Consider the following 22,387-nt stretch of genomic DNA (forward strand, 5'->3'; position numbering starts at 1 on the left):
TTTATAAAAGAAAATATTTTAAGGTTCATGACTATTTTTGATTAAATATTTTTTTTAACTTATAAGTCATCAATCCTATTATAATAAAACCTATGTATCTCACAGGCATTTTTATGCTGACGTACCTATTTTTACACATGTTTCAGGTGTTGTTATGTGATGATTGTTGATGCATGCTATACATAGGATGGACTCGTGCCTTAGCCACTTTAAAACTTGAAAGATAATATTTGTATTTATCTAATTTGTAATAAAACAATGAGTTCAATAATTCAATAAAATGAAATTATTTAATCCATGGTTGTGAAACAATGATTCTGTTACAACACTCCCCGACATTTCCGCTACGATTTGTTGTTTTACGTGGTCGGGGTGTAACAAAAATGGCGATCGACACTTCCATCAATACAAGGCTTCAAGCTGAGCAACATAGATACTAGCGTGATAACTATTATTGTAGGATAACTTTGCCAAGGGCATGTGAGTATCCTAACTTCCTTTGAAATCCATCGCACATGCTCTCAGCATTCCCTCCAATGTTTGAAAAGCTTCCTCCTACTTTTCTGTCCAATCAAACTTCCTTTCCTTCTGGGTCAATAGCGTCAAAAGATGCGCTAATCTGGAGAAATTTTCAATGAATCTCCGGTAGTACCCAGCAATCCTAAGAATCGTCGCACCTTCGACGGGGTCCTTGGCGCTTCCCAATTCTTGATCGCCTCTATCTTCGACGGTTCCACGTGTATACCTTTCTCGTTTATGAGATGTCCTGAGAAAGTGAATTCTCGAATCCAGAACTCACATTTAGAGAACTTGGCATGCAACTTTTCTTCCCTCAACAGCTCGAGAATCAACTTCAGATGATGCTCATGATCTTCTTTGGTTCGTGAATAGATAAGTATGTCGTCGATGAATACTGTCACGAATTTATCCAAATAAGGTTTGCATACCCTTTTCATGAGATCCATGAATACAGCTGGCACATTAGTTAAGTAAAAAAGGCATGACTAAAAACTCGTAATGGCCATATCGTGTTCGAAAGGCAGTCTTCGAAATATCTTCGTCAGCAACCTTCAACTGATGATATCTTGATCGCAGATCAATCTTCGAGTAGTAGCTGGATCCCTGTAGCTTGATCGAAGAATCGTCAATCCTCGGTAAAGGGTACCGATTCTTGATAGTCAACTTGTTCAGCTCTCTGAAATCTATACACACCCTGAAGGATCCATCCTTCTTCCTCACAACAGAACAGGTGCACCCCTAAGCAAAAAGTTTGGTTGAATGAAACTCTTGTCTAGTAGTTCTTGGAGCTGATTCGACATTTCTTACATTTCAAACGGTGCTTAATCTATAAGGAGATTTTGCAATTGGTGCAGCACCGGGTACCAGATCGATTCGGAATTCGATCTGTCTCGCAGGGGGCAATCCAGGTAAGTCTTTCTAGGAAAACTTCTGGATAATTGCGAACAATAGGAATCTCTCCGGTATTCCTACATTTGGCCTTCATATCCACCACGTTAACAAAGAACGCATGATAGCCTTTCCATAACAGCTTGAACATCTTTGCAACACTGACGATATTCAACACTCGGCACTTGACACTCGACTCGGTCGGTCTCCGTGAACAACTACCGCTTCACCACCATCAGAACGAGGTATCCTCACTTGCTTTTCCGAGCAAATGATCTCAGCTTTTGTTCTTGGATAGCCAATCCATTCCCTACATCAAAGCTCCCCAGCTCCACTGGAAATAAATCGATACTAAAACTATGATCATCTAACTGAATACTATAATCGCGAACGACCTCGCTAGTTCTTATCAGTTTACCATTTGCTAGCTCTATCGAGTACTTCTTACTTAGCTTACTTATTGGTGAACACAAAAATGGTTCAAAGTTTTTCGAATCAATACTCAAGTCAGCTCCGGTATCAAAGAGTACGAACGTGTGACAACTGGCAAATAACTGGTAATTCCATACAATCTAATCACTATTTATATTTCTAAATCTCATGCATCTAGCGTAATTTAATTACGTAACTGTGTCGTATACTGGATATCAGTGTTAGGACAAGAAAACAAAGCTAAAACATATGCTGGTTTTCGTCATATTTCGAAACTAGTCAAACAATGTCCTAAAGGTGTTGGTAAAAAGTGTTGCGTGCACTATTCACGGTTACACTATTCATGTCAGCAATACCGTGAAAACAGAACGAAACACTGAAAAACGACACATGGATAACATAACTGAGTCCATTATAATAAGAAAACAATAATACGAAAGCATATCTTGCAAAGATACAAGACCTTCCGGTATAACGCCCTAATTGCAAAAATGTCTGTTTCGGCCAACAATATGACATGATAACTCGTCCGAAACCATAATTTAGCATTTCCGGGACTTCGGCATTATGTCACTTGATGAAAAACACGCAAAAACATTTTAAGGATATCAATGGGATGACCAAAATCATAAGCTTCCGATGTTATATCGCTATGCACTAAACTAGTCCGTTAGCGAACCAACGAGCTAGTAAGCGCTATTTCCGACATCATAACAACCAAATGAAAATTCTAGTGAACCAGTTAAGCCAAATCTGGAACTTGGAATTGCTTCATACATCACTTAGACGTGAAATAACAACTTGCGACAACGTCCGTCGGTACGCCACAAAAGTGCCATAAACCCACCGACGTCCAAACGAAAGACATTTAAAGCGTCGAAATACAATTTTTACTAGTTTAATGAACTAGTTAATAATAATTTTGGTCCCGAATCACTAATTACCCCTTAATGGTGTAATTAAACCCTTAATCACCCTACTTTAATTAATGACCAAAATATCTACTTTTTAACATTTTTTTATAAAAATGTTACACTTACCCCCCCCCCATTATTTACGAAATCAAGGGTGGTCCCTGTAGGATCGCGTGCTGACCTAAACGAGTCAATCGGAAGAACTCTAATCCGTTTCAGATGCGGAAAATAAGAAACGGGCTTGAAAAACAGCTTGATACACTTAAATCTGCCTTGTATTGATGATTTTACACTGATTACAGTCAAACGACACTTCCGCAGCAGTTCGGTACCGGAAACAAGGACGTTACTACTGATTTCGCTCGGAGGCACTATATATACGATCATTGATTCCGCTCAAAAGACAACAGGATCAGTTGGAGCGGAATTAGACATATGTGATTCCGCTCGAAAGTGTCTAAAGTCATTTTGAGCGGAATTAACCTCTTGGAGCGAAATCAGCATTTACAAACATATGATTTGACATTTTCTCATACAACGCGCCCTGATCTAACATATCTAATACTAGACTCGATACAAGACGTAGTCGACAGATGTATGCACCAACAAACTCCCACTCAGATGTTGACGAGTCTGACTGTGTCGAGTCTTTGCAACTTCAGTCTTTATCGGTCTTCGGGCTTCCAAAATCTTTATCTATCTTTTGCATCATCAAATTCTTTCTCTAACAGACTCCCCCTCAAAACACGCAGGGATCGTAGTCTGACTTTTACAGGATCAGGATTGCAAACTTGCTCTCTACAATTACAGAGTCCTTAGGTATCCGAACCTTTCTCTTATCCAGCTCAAGTTAACCTGCACATCCTCTACCCAAAACATAAGATTCATAAAAATAAGATATTAACAAATTTTAAAATTGTATGCACCAACACTGACTCCCCTTCTTTCAAATATACAATCAGAATAAATGTGATCATTGTTAAATCATTTTTTACAATAAATTTTTCTCTGAAAAACTTTTCAATCAAACTCTCCCAAACCTGTTCATCATGTTCAGCACTTGGAATTTTGATAATCAGCTCTCCAACAACAGTTGTCTAAAATCTTTTTAATTTTTTCAAAATTTTATGCTAAAACACACTGAAAATCTTTTTGGAATTTTGATTTAATAACAGAAATGAAATGCAGTAAAGATATATTTACATACCATATTTTTGTGAGTTTGTGTAAGAGGATCATATCAGTTTCTGAGACAAATCACCAACACCGTTAAGCTTTAAACATTTTAAGTTCTAAACGATTCACTTAGATTGTCAGTATACTGATCCACTTAAATTTTCACACAAAGTTCAACTTATTCGCGTGTCCCACCTCAGAATATACTCCCGTATCCAGATCCCAATATTCAGTCTTACAGGTGAGTATACCTAGATGATATCTGTAAGGGGTTAGGTGCGAAACCGTGAGAGCTCAGGTCAGAACTTCCGTTCAGCAGAGAGATGACGGCTCGACTTTTGGTGTGTCCCCTTTAGAGGATTTTTTTTACAATAGCACATGATTAGCATTTTTCAATGTTTCATCATTTTTTTATGCTGAGGGTGGGCTATATTTCAAGCAAGCGTAAAGTATTCTCCGGGGACTAGGCCATTGCTTTCGCAAAATCAGAAGTCCCTGGATAATACCCCAGATATCACTAAGCATAAAGACCTAGTATCTCAGAAAGAGGGGTCCTTCAAACAAGATTTCGGGGGTTACCCATATATCCGAGAGATGTTACCCACAAATTAAGCAAGTTTGAAATTTAGGTTTATATCTCGTCACAATCTATTAAATGTGCAAAAACCTACTGACACATCATCAGTGAGACCGTTTATCACTATTTAACTTTCCAATTATTTAGTATGCCGTGATCGTCCACTGATGTACTATCATTTCCTCTTTTATACAACAAAACTCAGTTTTTTGAATTTATCATGTTTTTTGGCTTTTTTAAATTTTCTAATGTTTTGGATTTTCTGTGAAATTTTTACTCCCCCTAAAATGCAAACACATTTAAAGGAAAATTTGAAAACAAACTGTACAAACAAATTGACAACTGATATCAGATCACTTCAAATCGCCATCCACTCAGCATAAACAATCAGAACTCCCCCTCACAACAAACTATTTTCCCATTGTGATTTCAAAATACTTAAGTTTGTTTTAATCAAATGGTTTTTCCGGAAAATTAGTTTTGTTGATTTTCAAACCACTTATAGGTTAGGGGATAAACTCATCATTTGTTCTCCAAAATACCACTTGTAAGTATGGTCCAATCAAGTTCAACTTAATGACCTTGATTAACCACTTGTCAATGAAAACCTCTTTCAACCACTTACAGGTTCACTCACCAACTATAATCACTTGTAAATCAAAATATAACGATTTAAAGATATCACCTGTAGATTTACCAAACAAACATTTCAAGAATGATGTTGATTCCTGCTCCACTCTTACCAACCTGGGAGCTCCGGCAATTCACAACTTGTAAAATTTAACACTTTTAAGATTCTTTTACTCAAACAGATTTTAAGAAAGATGCCGATTCCTGATCCACGATTAAAAACTTGGGATCTCCGGCAAGTCAGGTTTTTACTCAAACATTATGTCCACCCAAGCCTGACCAGCCTTGGGTGATTTTGGAACACATCTATCCCACCAACATTTTGATTTGTAAAATTCTTTAGCACCCTTTACCTTCCTGTCAACCATCTTACCGAAAATATGTTTGACTTTCCCATTGAAATCCTTCTCAACATCAAATTCTCCCTTATCAGCGAAGAATTGATTTGAGATCTCTACCTTTCCCACTTTCGACATCAGATTTTACTTTGACAATTGAGGAAAATTCTCGTCGTTCACTTCTGGAACGGAACTCACAATTTTTTTTCTCAACCAATGACTCCTCTGATTTTATGGAATCAGATTCATTGTCAGAATTACCGTCAGATTTAACCACCCATTTTTGCTTGTTCATATCACCTTTTCTTTTATAAAACCATTTTGATCTTTCACCTTTTTCAGAAATAGAATTTTCATTTTAAGTTTTTTAGTTGATTGTTTCTGTTCATCAACACATTTTCTTCTTGAAACAAAGTTAGAAGAAACTCCCTGTTCTTTGTAGTTGGACTTAGGACAATTCCAAGCAATATGCCCAACTTCTTGACATTTAAAGCAAGTTCTTCTATCAACTCTTTAAACAGACTTTCTCATATTCTTCTTCACTTCAACAAGAAACTCCTGGTTTGACTGTTTCCAGAAAGGTTTCTTCTGTTCATCCTCTGAACTTCCACCTGCAACAAATTTTGTATTTGGTTTATAAGTTTTCTTATTTTTATAATTTTCTGGTAAAATAAAACCAACACCTTTCTTTTTAAGATTACCATTATGGTTTGGTTTTTATTGAAAACCACAACCATAACACATTTTCTTGTTTATTCTTTGTTGAATTCTTGAAGTGTAAGGTTTAGGTTTTTCAGAAAGATTTAAATCTTTTATTTCAGAAATATTAATTTCTGTTAATTTGAAAACCTTTTTGATCATTTCAGTTTTAACATTTCTTATTGGAAATTCCTCATCAGAATATAATTTGTCTGAATCATTCAACGTATATGCTACTTTGACTGATTTGTCATTCAAATTAGATTTTGATAACAGGAAATCTTTATTATAAACCCTCTTGACCGGTGAACTCCGACTCTTCTCAGATACTCGAACTATCTGACTTAGACTCCGACTTTGACTCTTCATCCATATCCAACACCTGATCGACAACTCTCTTAACTAACTCAGACTCATGATCAATGTCAGACGCTGTGAATGTGACATCAATATTGTCTGGTAATTCATAAGTGATTCAGACTTTAATTTGATGTTTAGAGCCTTGTCTACTTGCTCCTCATTTGGTTTCCTGGGGGAATAACTTTCAAAGATAGGAGGCGGACATCTGTTATACTTGACACTTGGTTTCTTACCAGTATCACCATCTTCAGCCTTATCCTTCTTGAAAGCCTCAAGACCTGCAACAGTAGGATAAACACGATCAATCAAATAATCACACATAGTGTAACTCAACAGTAATCGTTTAATCCTTTCACTCTCAATCTTCTCAAGTTCCAGCTCCTTCTTCAGTTTAGCACAATCTTCAATGTAATCATTGATGACACTTTGCTTTATCAACGTTGTTGCACTCATTTTGTCATTCGCTTTCTCAATTTCTGCATTCGTTCTTTTCAAACTATCAACTGTCCTATTCAGCACATCGTACGATTCCTTCACATACTTTATGTCGGACAGTAGATCTTCTTTAATCTTTTCTAATCAGCAATCTTCTTGTCTTTTTCTTCACAAACTTTGCAAGATTCTGAACATTTCTCACAAGGCTTATTGATCTCAATTACTTTTTCAACTATCTTTTCAACTTCGACAGTCTTTTTAACTTCAACAAGTTTCTCGACTTCAACAATCTCTTCTATTTCAACAGTCTTTTCAACAATTTTCTCAACTTCGACAACTTTTTCAACTTCGACGATTTTCTCTACCACTTTCTCCACTTCAACAATCTTTTCTGTTGAATTCTCAGTAGCTGCTTCAACTATTGTTTTTCCAGCTTCTGTCTTTGCCTTTTCATCAGCTAGTAACTTTGTTGCTTCCAGCTCTCTCTTCAACCGGACAATCTTCTTTTGATTAAGCATCTCAACTTTATCTGCATAGAAAAAATTAAAGCTGTCAGGATCAATACTTTTTCTACATTTGTTAAGATATTCTTCCTCATCATCAGTATCAACATCACTTCCTAGATCTGGAAATATTGGAATTCTTTTCTAACAATCTTCATTTTCACCCAAAATTCTGGTAACAAGAGCCACATCAGGTCTAGTCACACCAGGTATATACTTGTCCCAGCTAAATCCTTCTGCAACAAACTCATCACCTTGATCTATTATACCATAATAAGCTTTCTTATTTACTTCTTCGATCAATTTCCCATGAGCAGTTTTCTGATCCTTTTGTTGAGGTTGTTGATCGATCTGATGAAAGATTGATTTCTGATAATAATTGCTCTTATCTTGACTCCCAGTTGATTCTTAATTTTTACACTCTCGTTTAAAGTGAACTTTTCCTTTACATCGAAAATAGGTAACCTTTGACTTGTCAAAACCTAGTGGAGAGGTAGCCATTCCTCGAAACTCATCTCTGCCTGTAATCTGTTGAAACTTTTCAGCTCTCCTGCATGCACTAGCCAAACACCACTTCACATCCATCAGCTCAAGCTCCTCTGCATCAATTTGGTGGTAATCTTCTTTCGTGAGCATTGGATTTCCAATTCTTCCTGCAATCAAGCTTTCATACGACTCTAACATGGCGACAAGAGATGCCATGTGTTGCTTAGCCAATTCAGGTGATAGATTTTGACCATTCTGAATGTTCAAAGTCACATTGCACTCCAGATTTGTTGAATTTTGCTTCTGAGGACTTGGTATGTTGCTGTTAGGATCAAAACTTGAAAATGATGATGAATATCCACCACTTTGAGTTGTAGTGCTAGCATTAGGACTTGAAGAACCATCAGCACTAAATGCAATACTAGTATTTGGACTCTGGCTGGGGGTAGCCTCAAACTTGTTCCCTCGGTAGTACAAACTGACATCCTGTTTCGCATTTGGATTTGTCATGATAGCTGTCTTTTGAATATCCAGCTCCTGTTCTTCAATCTTCTGAATGAATTGTGCTAAATTCATACTCTCGGATTTTCTCATGAGTTTCACAACCATCAAATAAGTTCCCCACTTATGCTGTGGTAACGCCTCAGCTAATTTATCGACCCACTCATCATCCTCTTTCTGAATGTCTAATCTTCCCATTTCTAGAACCAGATGACAGTATCTATCAATGGTCTGGTTGGTTGTTTCATGATCAAACGCAGTAAACATGTCAAACGATTTCTTCAATAAGTCCTTTTTGTTTTTGATCATATCAGCACTCCCTCTGAATTTCTGAATCAAAGCATCCCAGATTGATCTAGCTGTTCCGTTATGTTGAAGTAACACAAAAATATCTTCTTTAACTGCTTGCTGAAGAATGCTAATCATCATCTTTTCACTTGTGTATTTCAACTTGTCAGCTTCTGTAAAATCATTAAAACCCTTTTCTAACCCGCGTTCATTCTTTGGTCTCTCGTAATCTTTTAGTAATGAACACCATGCATCGAATTTGTAGGCTTGAACCCAGTTCTCGAATCGGTTTTTCCAACCTTGAAAATCTTCAATGTACATGAGTTTTGGCGGTTTCTGATAAGTTCCTGTCTCATTCTCATTATACACAGTTTCAGCAGCAGTAACTGGAGCAACCGGTGTTGCGAACGCATTGTAAAACTCTTCAGCCATGATTTTATAACACGTTTTTAAATAACAGACACTTTCGAGCGGAACTAACCAGATAAACCCTCAGGAGCGGAATCACCAATATACAATTTTGAGCGAAATCACCAGTTTGTTACTCTAGAGCGAAATCAACAAATATGTTGGAGCGGAATCACTTGTTTGGATACCCTGGAGCGGAATTACAAAAAATATTGAAGCGGAATCAGCACTTTGATATTCTGGAGCGGAATTAACAAGTATGTTGAAGCGAAATCAGTAGTTTAGCAGCCTGGAGCGGAATCAACTAGAACTTCTCGAGCAGAATCTGTGATTTGGTTCACCTGGAGCGGAATTAACAAGTATGTTGAAGCGAAATCAGCAGTTTAGCAGCCTGGAGCGGAATCAACCAGAACTTCTCGAGCGGAATCTGTGATTTGGTTCACCTGGAGCGGAATTAACAGGAATTTTGGAGCAAAATCAGACAGATTCGGGCGAAATCAAAAATTTTCAATTCGAGCGGAATCAACTCGGGGTTCAATTTTGTCCATTTTTAGTTTGATTTTAGCTGTGAAACTTTCAAGGGTTTGTCTATGTCCAATTTTAAACAATCTGTGAAAATTTGAACCGGTTTTGACCGTGAAATCTTCCTGAACTGATGAAAGAAGGTGTAGAAGATGGAATATGCAATCAAATAAGGCTGTAAACTGCAGAACTCCTCCTCCTGAGCTGTGATACCACTTGTAGGATCGCGTGCTGACCTAAACGAATCAATCGGAAGAGCTCTAATCCGTTTCAGATGCGGAAAATAAGAAACGGACTTGAAAAACACCTTGATATACTTAAATCTGCCTTGTATTGATGATTTTACGCTGATTACAGTCAAACGGCACTTCGGCAGCAGTTCGGTACCGGAAACAAGAACTTTACTACTGATTTTGCTCGGAGGCACTATATATAGGATCATTGATTCCGCTCGAAAGACAACAGGATCAGTTGGAGCGGAATTAGACATATGTGATTCCGCTCGAAAGTGTCTAAAGTCATTTCGAGTGGAATTAACCTCTTGGAGCGAAATCAGCATTTACAAACATATGATTTGACATTTTCACATACAACGCGCCCTGATCTAACATATCTAATACTAGACTCGATACAAGACGAAGTCGACAGATGTATGCACCAACTGTCCCCACCCCTTGATCTTGTTTGAAAATATGAGTAATGGAAGTTTGGTCTTGTTGAAGTTGTTGTTGAAATAAGAGGCTACTAACATCACTTCATCATACATTAGAAATCTACCAAATCTATCATCTTCTAAACTCCAAAAACTTCTCTTGTCCCCCTCTCTTCTCACGGCAGCCATAACACACACAAACCCACCTTCAAATCTCTATTAAACTTCACATTTTACACTAAATTTAGCCTTTTCAAGATCATCCACACATGGAGGAGCATTAAGAGTCTTCTCGAAGCCTAACTTTCTTCTTATTTTCTTATTTAGCTTGTGCAATATTGTAAGTCTTCTAATCACCATTTTAAGCTTCTTATTTCTAGTAATTCATGGAAGTACAAGTTGAGTGTCTTGAAATTAAAGTTAAACACAAACGAAAACCCTAATCTCAAAACTAATAAACACTAAATCTAACCATATTATGTGTTATTATGTGTTGATTAGTGTAGCTAGTTTATATGATCATGTTGTTTATGTTGATCTAGTTAATATTAGTGATTCAAAATCCATGTTTATGATGATCTTGCTAGTAGATTAATGTAGTGTTCAAGATTAGTGTTCATCTTGCCATGATGAACATAAAATGTGATTTAAACATGGTTATGTTTAAATCTTGAAAGATCATCATACTCACTTTCATGAACTAATTATATAATTTTTAGATTTCATAAAGAATCAAGTGTTTAAATGGATTTAACACTTAATTTTGGGAGTTTATTAAACTTTGTTCTTACAAGTTAAGTTTAATAACTTGATTTTTATGAAATATCACCATAAAAAGTCTAGTAATCAAAGGGGTTAAAGTGGGAAAACTTGATTTGAACTTATGACAAAAATGATGTCTTCAAAAAGTCTAGTAAAAATGTGAAGATTATTTGTTAAACAAGTGGTTAAAATACACTTATAAAGTTCATGGAAATGAGGGTTAAAATGTATGATATCATGCATGTAATGTTGGGATAATGAAACTTGATTCGGAAATTGATTATGATTATGGGTTTAAACATGGTTTAAACGCGTTTTTATAACATGGGAAACGTCATAGTTTTAGGGGAAACTATGGCGAATTCTTTGAAAATCTAATCGCGATTAAAGAGGGGATTAAAATGTGATTAACAATGTTAACCGCGATTAGTGGTCATAAACGTCATTTTGGAAAACCAAATGAAAATATTTAAGTCTTAAATATTCAATAAATTTTATGGACTTAAACTTATTCTTTTACAAAAATAAATGGTCAAAAATGTAACCATATATGTATATATATTTTTGGTAAAAATTGTATATCTTTTTGGAAACTTGTCAAGTGCATGTAATATGTGCTATATGTGTATGTACTAGATACCTATAGGGTGATCAAAATAAATACACAAACATGTTTCTACATGGTCCAAGAAATGCTAGTAAATCGGACAATTAAATAAAATGGCCGAAATGGAAATACATAACACTTGAAGACAACAGATTGGGCGTATCGACATCGTGAACAAGTTACTACAAAGTCGAGTCTAAAATAACATATTTTAGACATAAAACGAGCACATATCTAAACGATCGATAACAAGAATCCGGAAAGTCGAAAACTATACAAATTACCAAGCATTTTTCATAGGAAAAATGAACTTATTTAAAGTTTACTACTTGGTAACATTTTGGTAAAAAAATTGCAAGCTTATGTTAATGGACTCATAAAGTTAGAATTGGGCCTATCAAAGCTAGTAATGGGCTAGGCCCAAATTCCTTAATAAATGGGCTAGGGCCCAAATGACAATATAACATGGGCTCGGCCCAATAACAATAAAACATGGGTTAGGCACTATAACATAGATAACATGGGCTCGGCCCAATGACATGGGCTCTGCCCAATAACATTAAAACATGGTTTAAATTCGATAACATAGATGACATGGGCTCGGCCTAATGGCATGAGCAAGGGCTCAATTACACGCGTGCGCGGCACGAAGACATGTGAAGGGTGAAGCCCGTTCACCTATAATTCAATACGTATAGAATACATGTATATACATAACAATCGAGCGAGTAAACTATCAACGCTCTAAAATACAAATTTGTTCCAAAGATGACAAACGAGAATATAATGAAGAATTCAAGATGAACAACTTGTACGAGGTCCAAAAGACCTAGTGTCTAACGAGATTAGTACACATGTAGGTTATTGACACGTACGGACGCTCACTTCGATATCATCGTACACGAAACGCAAACTTGTTAGTTCATGTCCCTCCTTTCACTGATTTCAATGTTTTGTTTTCAAAAACATCAAGGGGAAATACATGCTAAACTATTGGTATGTTAGTTACGGAGTAGAAGATAACATGATCAATGTGCATAAGTAGGATGATAACATTAGTAACCATTAATCACATAGTGACCAAGGTGCAAAAGGTGTAGATCTATTGGGCTTGAGGCACGCCCCACTCCTAGTTGTTAACCGTGGAGTGCTTTTGATCCCAAATGATAACAAAGTGTTCTCGGTTTGGTTATTTACTTATGGTACATTTTGTCAGGGGCTCGCTACCTACTGATAGATCCTTAAATAGACTCCATGTATGAATCAAAACATACCATGATTACAAGATAACATTTATGAGATTTCATATGATAACAATAACTGCATGAACTCGCTCAACTTTTGTTGACTTTTTAAAACTACATGTATTTCAGGAAACAGGTCTTGAGCCGGTGAAACACTACGGGTAACGGGAAAGTCAATGACAACGATGGCCACTTTTGGAGGGTTTGTCTTTTATATCCCAACTTCGTATGGGTATATAGGGGACGAAACCTCACTGTGATTTATGTTAAACACTAACTTTTGTGTTGTGTAATATAACTTAATCTATGTCATGGTTAACGTTGTGAACGTTGGTAAACTTGAAACTAGGTTGGAAAACTTGTGATCTTTTGTTAAAATCATTGTATCTATGGCATCGTTGTTGTTTATGTGTTTACTCATTTGGATGCAATGATTACCTTTCTTACGTCAGACACAATACGCTTCCGCTACTAGCAGGGAGTGACAGATTGGTATCAGAGCTCCGATTGTAGTGAACCGGGGAAAAACTTTTATTAAAGTTTGGTCTACAATCATCGAAGGGATCTCACATGAAAACAAAGTCAATAACATTACAAAAGTGATTTCAAAAGTATGACAAAAATGATAAAAGGGTTTTCATTGTGTCATGATAACAAGAGGATCTATCACGCGGGCTCAATCATAAGTAATAGATAAGGATCAATACATGGTTAGTCTATAAGGATTAGACTTGAAACATTAGAAATTACATGTGAAACATGAGAACAAAAACAACATGAGATTTAGTGATTATATATATAATGTATTTGTACATATGTTGAACGGAATATTTGCCAAGAACGAAAATACCCTCGACTATGAATTCTATTATTACCCATGAGAATGACAACCTCGCGTCTGTTGTGAAGCTTATGGCGGACTGGTCCCTAAGAGAGATCCTAAAGCATGGATTCCGTGGAAGATGGTTGTTTCCCTCGGATGGTATATGTCTCGCTTCGGTAGTGACGATGAGGCGGAGGTGGCGACCTTGGATAACAAATCTATTAATGGAACGAGGCCCCTAAGGCTCATACTAATCGTGATTGATGACACTCTAAGTACTCATCTTAAAAGTGCCCCCCCCCCAGTTGCTATTGTTACGGATTCTCTATATTTCTATTCCGTCTAACGTTGTGCCATTTCACGAGTAATGACAACGGGCGTTAGCACATGAACCATCACGAAGGCCCCTCCTATGTTGAGGGTATATAGACAATAGTGTCCTCTCTTTGACTGATCATCTGTTTGAACGAGAGAATGCTAGGGTGACCATGCAAGACAATTTATTATTACGGGGGCCCACGTAATAACAACTTGTAATGTATGGAAATCCTGGTGGGCTCTCCGGGTCAAGCTAATGATCACTGATCCATTTAAAAATTTTTAAGTTGTTCAAGTTTTTATCTAGTAGAATGCTAACCGGAATGGTTACTATAACACTCTATGATACAGGAAGATCACACGTATTTCGCACCTAACATTCGGTCTATAACACGAGTTGTTCGATACTAGTTATCAAAGCAAACAAAGCTTCTTAGCCACTCATAGGGAATTTTCCTCAACACTGTCGGAATTCTTGTAAATGGGCTGGTTCTTTAGTGCCTATGACACCTTACCTCATCTTAGTTATTGGGAAATGATTACATTAAACTCCGTCGTTTGACATTTGTCTTATTCCAAGGGATGATATGGCATGGGCCATGCTACAACCCCTTTATTGCATTTTATTCGGCATCTATGGAAATCATAACATTTTTGTTGGAACTCAAGGGATATAAATGTATTCGTCACACAGTTTAGTGCGGCGAAGGACTTTCCTCCTTGGGACGATTGAGGTCCATGAGGTAGAGAATACATACTATAAGGATTGAGACGACCGTTTCGTTTCTCCTCCTCAACGAATTACCCCCCCTTTTTCCACTTAGGCATTTAGCCATTACACCCAAGAGGTACTACGCGTTTTGGGTTGCGGTTATTCATGTTATCATTATTCGAACATGCATGAACAATGTGGTCTTGAGGTTTCAATGACCAATTATATTCTTAATTCTTAGGCGCATGGTAGGCGATATCTGTCCAAATACAAGTCTAGACCCTTAGATATTATGCATCAAAAATAACATGGCGCCGAAAAGAAAACCTACGTCCAAAAGGGGGCAGTTAATCAACGCCTTGCCATTAAAGTCAAACTAGAGTTGTTATGGAACAACATAGGGTTGCGGAAACTGAACCACATGAGGTTGTTGAGTCGACACTAATGATGGTACTGATAGTACCGGCAGCTTAAGTGGTTCAATTTCCTATGGGACGAGAACAAGTAGCAATGCTACACCTGGAGATGCAATCACTCCAAATTTTAATTCTAAGGCTTTTTCGGATTATAAGCCGCGAGACCCCATTGATACGGGAGGTATGGTAACTTTTGTCCGCTAGATAAAGATAATGAAGTCAGTTGGTCGTGCTAGTAAATGAACACATAAGTAAACAATTTGGTAAACGAATGGTCTTCTTTTGAAGGAGACATTAACTTGGTGGAATCTCCAAGTGCAAACTATAGGAAGTAATACAGCCAGGAGGTTGCTGTGGGAAGGACTCAAGAATCTTACGCGAGGAGAGTATTGCTCGCTAGCGGAAAAATTCCAAAGTTGGAAACTGAAGAAACACTAGATAAATGGTCGGAACCGAGATATCTAGGGGGTTTGAATCCGCATAAAAGGGTTGGTTTCCACTCGACCGATTCAAGTCTATCAGACCTTCTTCTCCGATAGTTCTGCAAAAAAGAACACCGTTAGCCTTGCCAAGGGGAGAAGAGGGTTCTCTCCTTGACCCGACTCCGATGTGAGAATAAGTATTGGTAATGAAGAAGAAAGTGTATTTGAGAAGTGTGTGTAGTCCGTATTCATACCTGATTTTTCTCATATTTATAGCCGGGAGTCGTTTAAAGGTAGGAAAACCCGTTAGTAAAAAGAAGACGGAAGATGCTAACCCCATAAGCGGTTATGCTTCCTTCCGTTAATACTCCTTGATCCGACGTGATAGCACACGGATCGTGGTTTAGATCAAAGGCTAGGGATTGGCCACGTGTAAAGTGACTAAGTGGAGATTACTCTTTATTTGCATGCATTCGTTGTGAATTTAGGGACGACTGATATAGTGACACGTGTCCAGACGGTTGTAACCGTCTTGGTGGTGCACGATTGTATTATTTCTAGAAGGTTACTGCTGTAATCTGGTGTGGCACCTTATCATGTGGAAACAGGTGAATAAATCTCAAGTCTGGACAAATAATATCCAAGTTTGGATATTAAGCGGAAGTATCTAACTCCGGATTCTTATCCTTTGTTTTGTGTAGGAGAGGCGCAAGGTTTTATGGTTCCCTTTGGGCGCAAGTGTTGACTGTTGTAGGCCTTTTAAGCCTTTCTTTTTATGAGACCAGTGCGCGGTCGCGCAAGGTGCTAGGCTGAAAGTTAAGGTTGTGGTATGGTCCCAAGCACTTATTATGAGGTTTTTGGGACCTTACCCCTTCAAGTCCCCCAGTCTAGTGTTGTACTTATGCAAATAAGTGGAGCACTGGACTTGTGAGAGGGAAATGCTTTTGGGCGCGAAAAATAATAAAACTTCTGAACAAAGTTTCATTTTGATTTTTGTACAGGTTTTTGAAAATCTTTGACTGGTATAGTGAATTGAGTGACAATCTGTCATTGTCAGTTGTGTTTACTGTCTGTTTCTTATACGCACGCGTGCAAACGCGTGTGTACTTTTTCTGCTGCTTGGAGAACTGTGATATCCGAAAAAGTCGCTGTGACAGTTACCGATGCTATTTATTGCGATAAGTATATATAACGTTTGGGTAACCTCTTTTGTGGAATCATTGTTTCGTTGAAAAACTTTTCCCCTTCCTTGTTTCTAAAAAAAAATCATTCTCCCTCTTATGTCAACCGGAGAACATCAAGAAGATCTTGCTGAAGAAATGTCGGCTGAACTTCCACCGTTGAAGTGGCCTAGAGCGTCTTTTGATGGTTTAACTCAAAATTTCAAGTTCCCAGAAAACTGGGGTGCTCTGTACCCTGAAGAGGGGCAGACGGCGGCGGATGCTCCGGCTGGGTATATTACTCTTTTTTGGGATTTTTTCTGTGATGGTAACTTTCGCTTGCCTGTTACTAGATTTTTTCTTGAAATCCTTGAGTTTTATAACCTGCATATCTCCCAACTTCACCCTATTGGCATGGTTAGGGTTCGACATTTCGAATTTGTATGTCGGACGATGCATGTTGAACCAACCGTTCCCCGATTTAGGGTTTTTCATCAGATGCATTGTACCCAAGGGTTCTATTCGTTCGTTCGGAGGGTTTCTGCAAAGAAGATTTTACTGCAACCCCCAAAATCCTTCCACGATTGGAAGCAAAAATTCTTCTTTATTAAGGCCGGAGTGATTCCGGTGAAGATGGTTCTAAGGGGGAAAGACGATGTTCCGATTGAAACGCTTCAGACCCCCGTTAATGAGAACTGGTATCAAGATCTGAAAGATGTGCCCAATATTGCGTTGCCGGAGAAAGCTCTTGTCGGAGCCGGCATGAGTTTGAACTGGAAGATGGAGCGTGACGACAAACCCGTATACACGGAGGATGGTCATAGTAAGTTTGGGGTTCTTCCCCTTTTTTTTTTCTTTTTTTTTTGACCTGCTGCTCTCTTCAAATGTAGTTGTTTCTCTGTATGTTGTTGCCTTCAAGAGGGAAGGCGGACGAATGGGTACAATCAAGAAAAAACCTGAAGAGGAGCTTTGGTACCACCGTATCGTAAGAAATTTTGTTCTTCCGCGGGATGCGGATTTATCTGTTCAACCGACTGCTGGTGCGGGTAAGTTACATCTGTTTTTGTTTTCCTTTTTGCGCTTTGTGGGTAAGTTTTTTATTCTGCGCCTTTGTAGGTGAGTTGTTGAATTTGGGCATAGGCCCTGAAAAGAAAAAACGCGCAACGACTTCTACTTCTGCGTCGAAGAGGAGTGAGGCTGTTAAGGTTCAACCTTTGAAGGTGAAGAATGTTGGAGAGAAGAAAGGTACGCGCCGTTCCTCTGACTCCAGGTGTGATTATGTGGTGGTTTCTGACTCTTTGGAGGGTCTTACTCCTGTAGTAACTGTACGAGAACCAAAGCCTGAACCGAGGGATTCTGCTGATATTCCCTCTTCCAATCCAAACGAGCCTATCGATTTGGATTCTAGTCCCGAGCATTTGGTACATAGGAAGGTTGGTAAAAGGAAGCAAACTGATGCTGATGCGGAGGGTCAACCTCCTAAAAAAGTTCAGAGGAAGAAAATTACCAGAAAAGGGAATCTTGATGCCTTTGTTTTGGAATATGTTCCTGGTAAGTGGCGTCTTTCCTTGTTTTCTTTATGCGGACCAGATCCTTACGGATTTTTATTTTTCTAGAAGTTCCCGTTGCTCCTATTCCCACAAAATTGCAATCTGTGGTAAATGAAGAACTTCCCTCTACCCCTCCACACGCTTCTGTTGCTGATCAGCTGGAACCTACAGAGGTTGTAGACGATGGTGTAGAGAAGACTGTTGAAGCTGAGAAGCCTATTGGTGTTGATCCAAGTGTGGTGGATGATGCTGATAATCCCCCAACCCCTGAAGTTGTTGTTCAAGATTTGGGGAAAGAGACAACTGAAGAAACTTCTACTCCTTCCCCTAAACCTTCTGACACTATGCCGGAGCATGTTGAGAAAGTGACAGTTGAGGGGCAAGACTCGTCTGCTGGTATTAGTAAACATTCCCCGATCTGCCCAGAGGAAACCTTGGGAGATTACTATTACCGGACTTATACGGAGAAAGATGCTGCTGACCCTCACGCCCCCGTTTGGAATTTAAAGAAAGGCGATACTTTCTCGGATTGGCATGTGTGCCAAGATTGGTTGCAGGGGATACTTCCACCTGGGGAGATTAAGTTTCAGGAAGGTCGATCTTATGAGCAGACCTACCAGTCTTATTTTGTAGAAACTGCTTCTCATGTCTCTACCACTCACCGCATAGTACGTGAGTGGTATAGTATGCATAAGGAGCAGGAATCCTATATGGCGTCTCAGAAGAGGTTTGCCAAAGATGAGAGACGTCTGGCCCAGTTGATGGCTAAATTAAAAGCTGATCAAGCCAAGTTTGAGACTGAGCGCAAGACTGAGGAATGGTCTGTTGCTGGTTGGAGAAGAAAAGCAGAAGCTGAAGCTGCTCTCCTTTCCGAGGAACCTAAAAATTGGAGAAAGATTTGCGAAAAAGATAATGCTGAGAAAGCAAACCTTCATAATATCATTAATAACCTCAAGGCTGAGGTTGAAAAACTGAAGAATCAGGATGCGGAGGTAGAAAAAATGAAGAAGGAGAAAGCTGATGCAGAAGCTGCGCTGGCGGAGGCGCGTTCTCATAGGGAGCGTAGTGAGCAACGAGAGGTACAAGCTTTTGCTACCCTTGCCCTTAGAGATAAAGAGTTGGAAGAACTTACTGCTTTGGTTTCTGATCAGGAATAACTTAAGAAGGATCTGGAGCTTGCGCATTCCGAGAATACTGAAACCTCCCGCCGTTTGACTGAGGTTGAAGAGAAATTAGAAAATTCAGTAACGGCGCGGGTTACAGCGGAAAGCGAGCTTGAACCTTTAAAGAATGATATGGCCTGGTTGAAAGATCGCGGAATTGCTTGCGTAAGTTTCTTCTCTCCTTCTTGTTGTGGAATGTGCTTTTTTGATACTTATTTTTGCTTGATTTCATAGGTTACGGAATCTGTTTTGAACTCTGAAGAGTTGGATAAAACTGTTGCTAATTTAATGGTTGCTGTGCGACGTGATGGGTATGCGCAAGGATATGCTGAATGTTCCCAACATCTGAACAGTGCATTAAAAGTTAACTGGGGTGATAGTAAGTCTGCAACTTTTGGCGTAAATATTGGCGCCGCGCTTGCTTCCATGAAGACAGAGTTTAATAATTTGCAACTTCCAATTATGGATTTGATAAACGTAGCGCTGCAATCGGATGACCACGTAGCGCGATTAAAGGAAATCTTTCCGGATGAGGGTGAAGATTTAAAGTAGTTTTAAAATTGTATTTGAACAATTTTTCATGTACTATGCGGGATGTAAATCCCTGTTTTGATGGTGCGCTGTTGCGCAAGTATCCTAAACACTGCCGTGTTTGAACATCTTCAGGACGTATCTGTACGTTTTGAGGACAGCATGTTTCTATTCGTTTTGTTTAATGATTTTACAATATTTTGCATAAGTACAATTGCTTTTATTGAGTAAGGCGAATGAAGTTGGTATAAAGCTCATGTGTGAATTTATGGTCGTTTGTGATGTGATCACTGACCACGCATGGAGCTTGTTTTGGAACTACCATAATGTTTTTGCGCTTACTACAAGAAATTGCATGCACTTTGTAAACAAAAATAATAGAAACTTTGCAATTTTATTCATGGATAGAGCACAGAGGCTTTACAAAGTTTTGGTAATAATTATGTGGAACTTAACTTACTCTCTGATATTTCCGCCGTATTTGATGGATCATGTCTTTCCGCAGGAAACTTACAGAGCCGTCACTTAGGTTTTTGCCCGTTTACTTGGGCCCTCCTCCCCCCGGGTTATCTGCTTAATCTCTTTTCGTACATTTTGGAGTAAATGCGTTAGTTCGCCGCTCTTGAGGGCTTTCTCTATTTCTGTGCGCAGAGAGATGCAGTTGTTAGTGGTGTGCCCGTTGTCTTTGTGATATTCGCAGTATTTTGCCGGGTCTTGTCCACGATTATTTTTCATCGGGACCGGAGGTTTGAATTGATAGTCTTCAGTACTTAAGACCTCCGCCGGGGTTTTTGTTAGGGGAGTCCACTGTCTCTCCCTATTTTCCTGTTTGCTCTCCCGCTGTGCGGAGAGTTTGTTGATTGTTGTGCGGGCGTCTTCGGACGAACGACTTCCTGTTCCAGACTCACGCCATGATTTTTCAAACCTTTTTTCGCCGGTTAATCTTAAATCCGCGGGCCTATGATGCGGTGGTGGTGGCCTGTTTGTTGTGTGGTTTTTCTTAGTTTGCGCATAAACTTTGGCCGCTGCCATTATCTTCTCCCAACTTGTTGGAAGGCCTTCTGTTCCAGATAAGACTTTAACCATGTCGTCGCATCGAACCGCGTACTTGAATTGAGCACGGATCAATTGTTCATGAACACCGCCAATTTCCAATACTTCTTTATTGTATCTGGTGATGAAATCCTCCAGATTTTCGTCATCTCGGCGCCAGATGTTCATGACATCGGATGTATCACGGATGGAGCGCCGCTGCTGGCTGAAGTGTGTCAAAAACTTTTCTCGCAGATCATTCCATGATTCGATCTGTCCGGTTGGTAGGTTATCGAACCAAAATCGCGCTGGACCGGTCAGGGTTTGCACAAACAGATGACACCATAACGGGAGAGTCCAACCCCCAACCAGACCTGCGCTGGTGAATACCCTTAGGTGATCGTCAGGGTCTGTTAACCCATTAAACTTCCCTATGTTGGATGGTAAATTAGCCTTCTCCAATGGCGCTAAAGCTATTTCTAGTATGAACTTTGAGTTTTCCGCTGCTTCTGCAAGGCGGTAAACCAAGTCATAGTTGTGTTCTGCCTCAGGGTTGTAAACCGCTCGAGGCATTTACCTGTTATAGTTTGGTTGCAATCGATTGAACACACTGGTATTTGCACTTAAACGGTATGTTGGATCGGATTCATCAGTGTGGGTATCTCGCTGGGAACCCAACCTATCATGAACTGATTGTTTTTGGTGTGTTCTGCCATGGTCCTCTCTCTGGTGACTTCCTATCTGAATGTGTTGTGACATAGATCTGGCATAAACTTTTGTACCTTCATAAGTTGATTCTTCCCGTTGGGAAGCATGAGCACGAGATCCCGGTCTCCGTGATTGAGTCAGGGGAGCAGTTTGAGCACACAGCTGTGTGTATACTGCGTTTAATGCCCCTTGAGACCGGACATACCAGGATATCGAAGTTTCCCCTGGTGGTAAAATTGATTGAGAAGGGTTTGCCGGTAACAATCCTGCAGTGATAGGATCATTTGCTCGATTGGATTGAACCTCGTTATCGTCCGAGGCATCTTCCGGAATTCCTTTTACTTGTAAATTGTTTGGTCGAGGACCAAGTTGCCGGTGAGATGACGAATTTTCTGCCATGTGCAAAACAGAAAATGAAAAGAACTAAATCGAAACGAGATAAAAACTAGAAAAGACAGAGGAATCGGTGGGCGCCAATGAAGAAACACTAGATAAATGGTCGGAACCGAGATATCTAGGGGGTTTGAATCCGCATAAAAGGGTTGGTTTCCACTCAATCGATTCAGGTCTATCAGACCTTCTTCTCCGATAGTTTTGCAAAAAAGAACACC

The 22,387-nt window shown here is 39.0% G+C and overlaps 1 protein-coding gene across 1 annotated transcript; it reads right to left on the reverse strand.

Annotated features, from left to right (window-relative positions):
- Positions 1-20,561: 20,561 nt before the first annotated feature.
- LOC110890352 lies at positions 20,562-21,641 on the reverse strand. Its single transcript, XM_022137953.1, has one exon. The coding sequence runs from the start codon at positions 21,639-21,641 to the stop codon at positions 20,562-20,564; it is 1,080 nt and encodes a 359-aa protein (XP_021993645.1).
- Between the last annotated feature and the right edge of the window lie 746 nt (positions 21,642-22,387).

This window comes from Helianthus annuus, chromosome 2, assembly GCF_002127325.2.
Source record: "Helianthus annuus cultivar XRQ/B chromosome 2, HanXRQr2.0-SUNRISE, whole genome shotgun sequence".
NCBI lineage: Eukaryota > Viridiplantae > Streptophyta > Magnoliopsida > Asterales > Asteraceae > Helianthus > Helianthus annuus.

What these genes read in the sequence shown, in the direction of transcription:
- LOC110890352 (XM_022137953.1), bottom strand. Translation starts at nt 21,641, where the DNA reads ATGCCTCGAGCGGTTTACAACCCTGAGGCAGAACACAACTATGACTTG.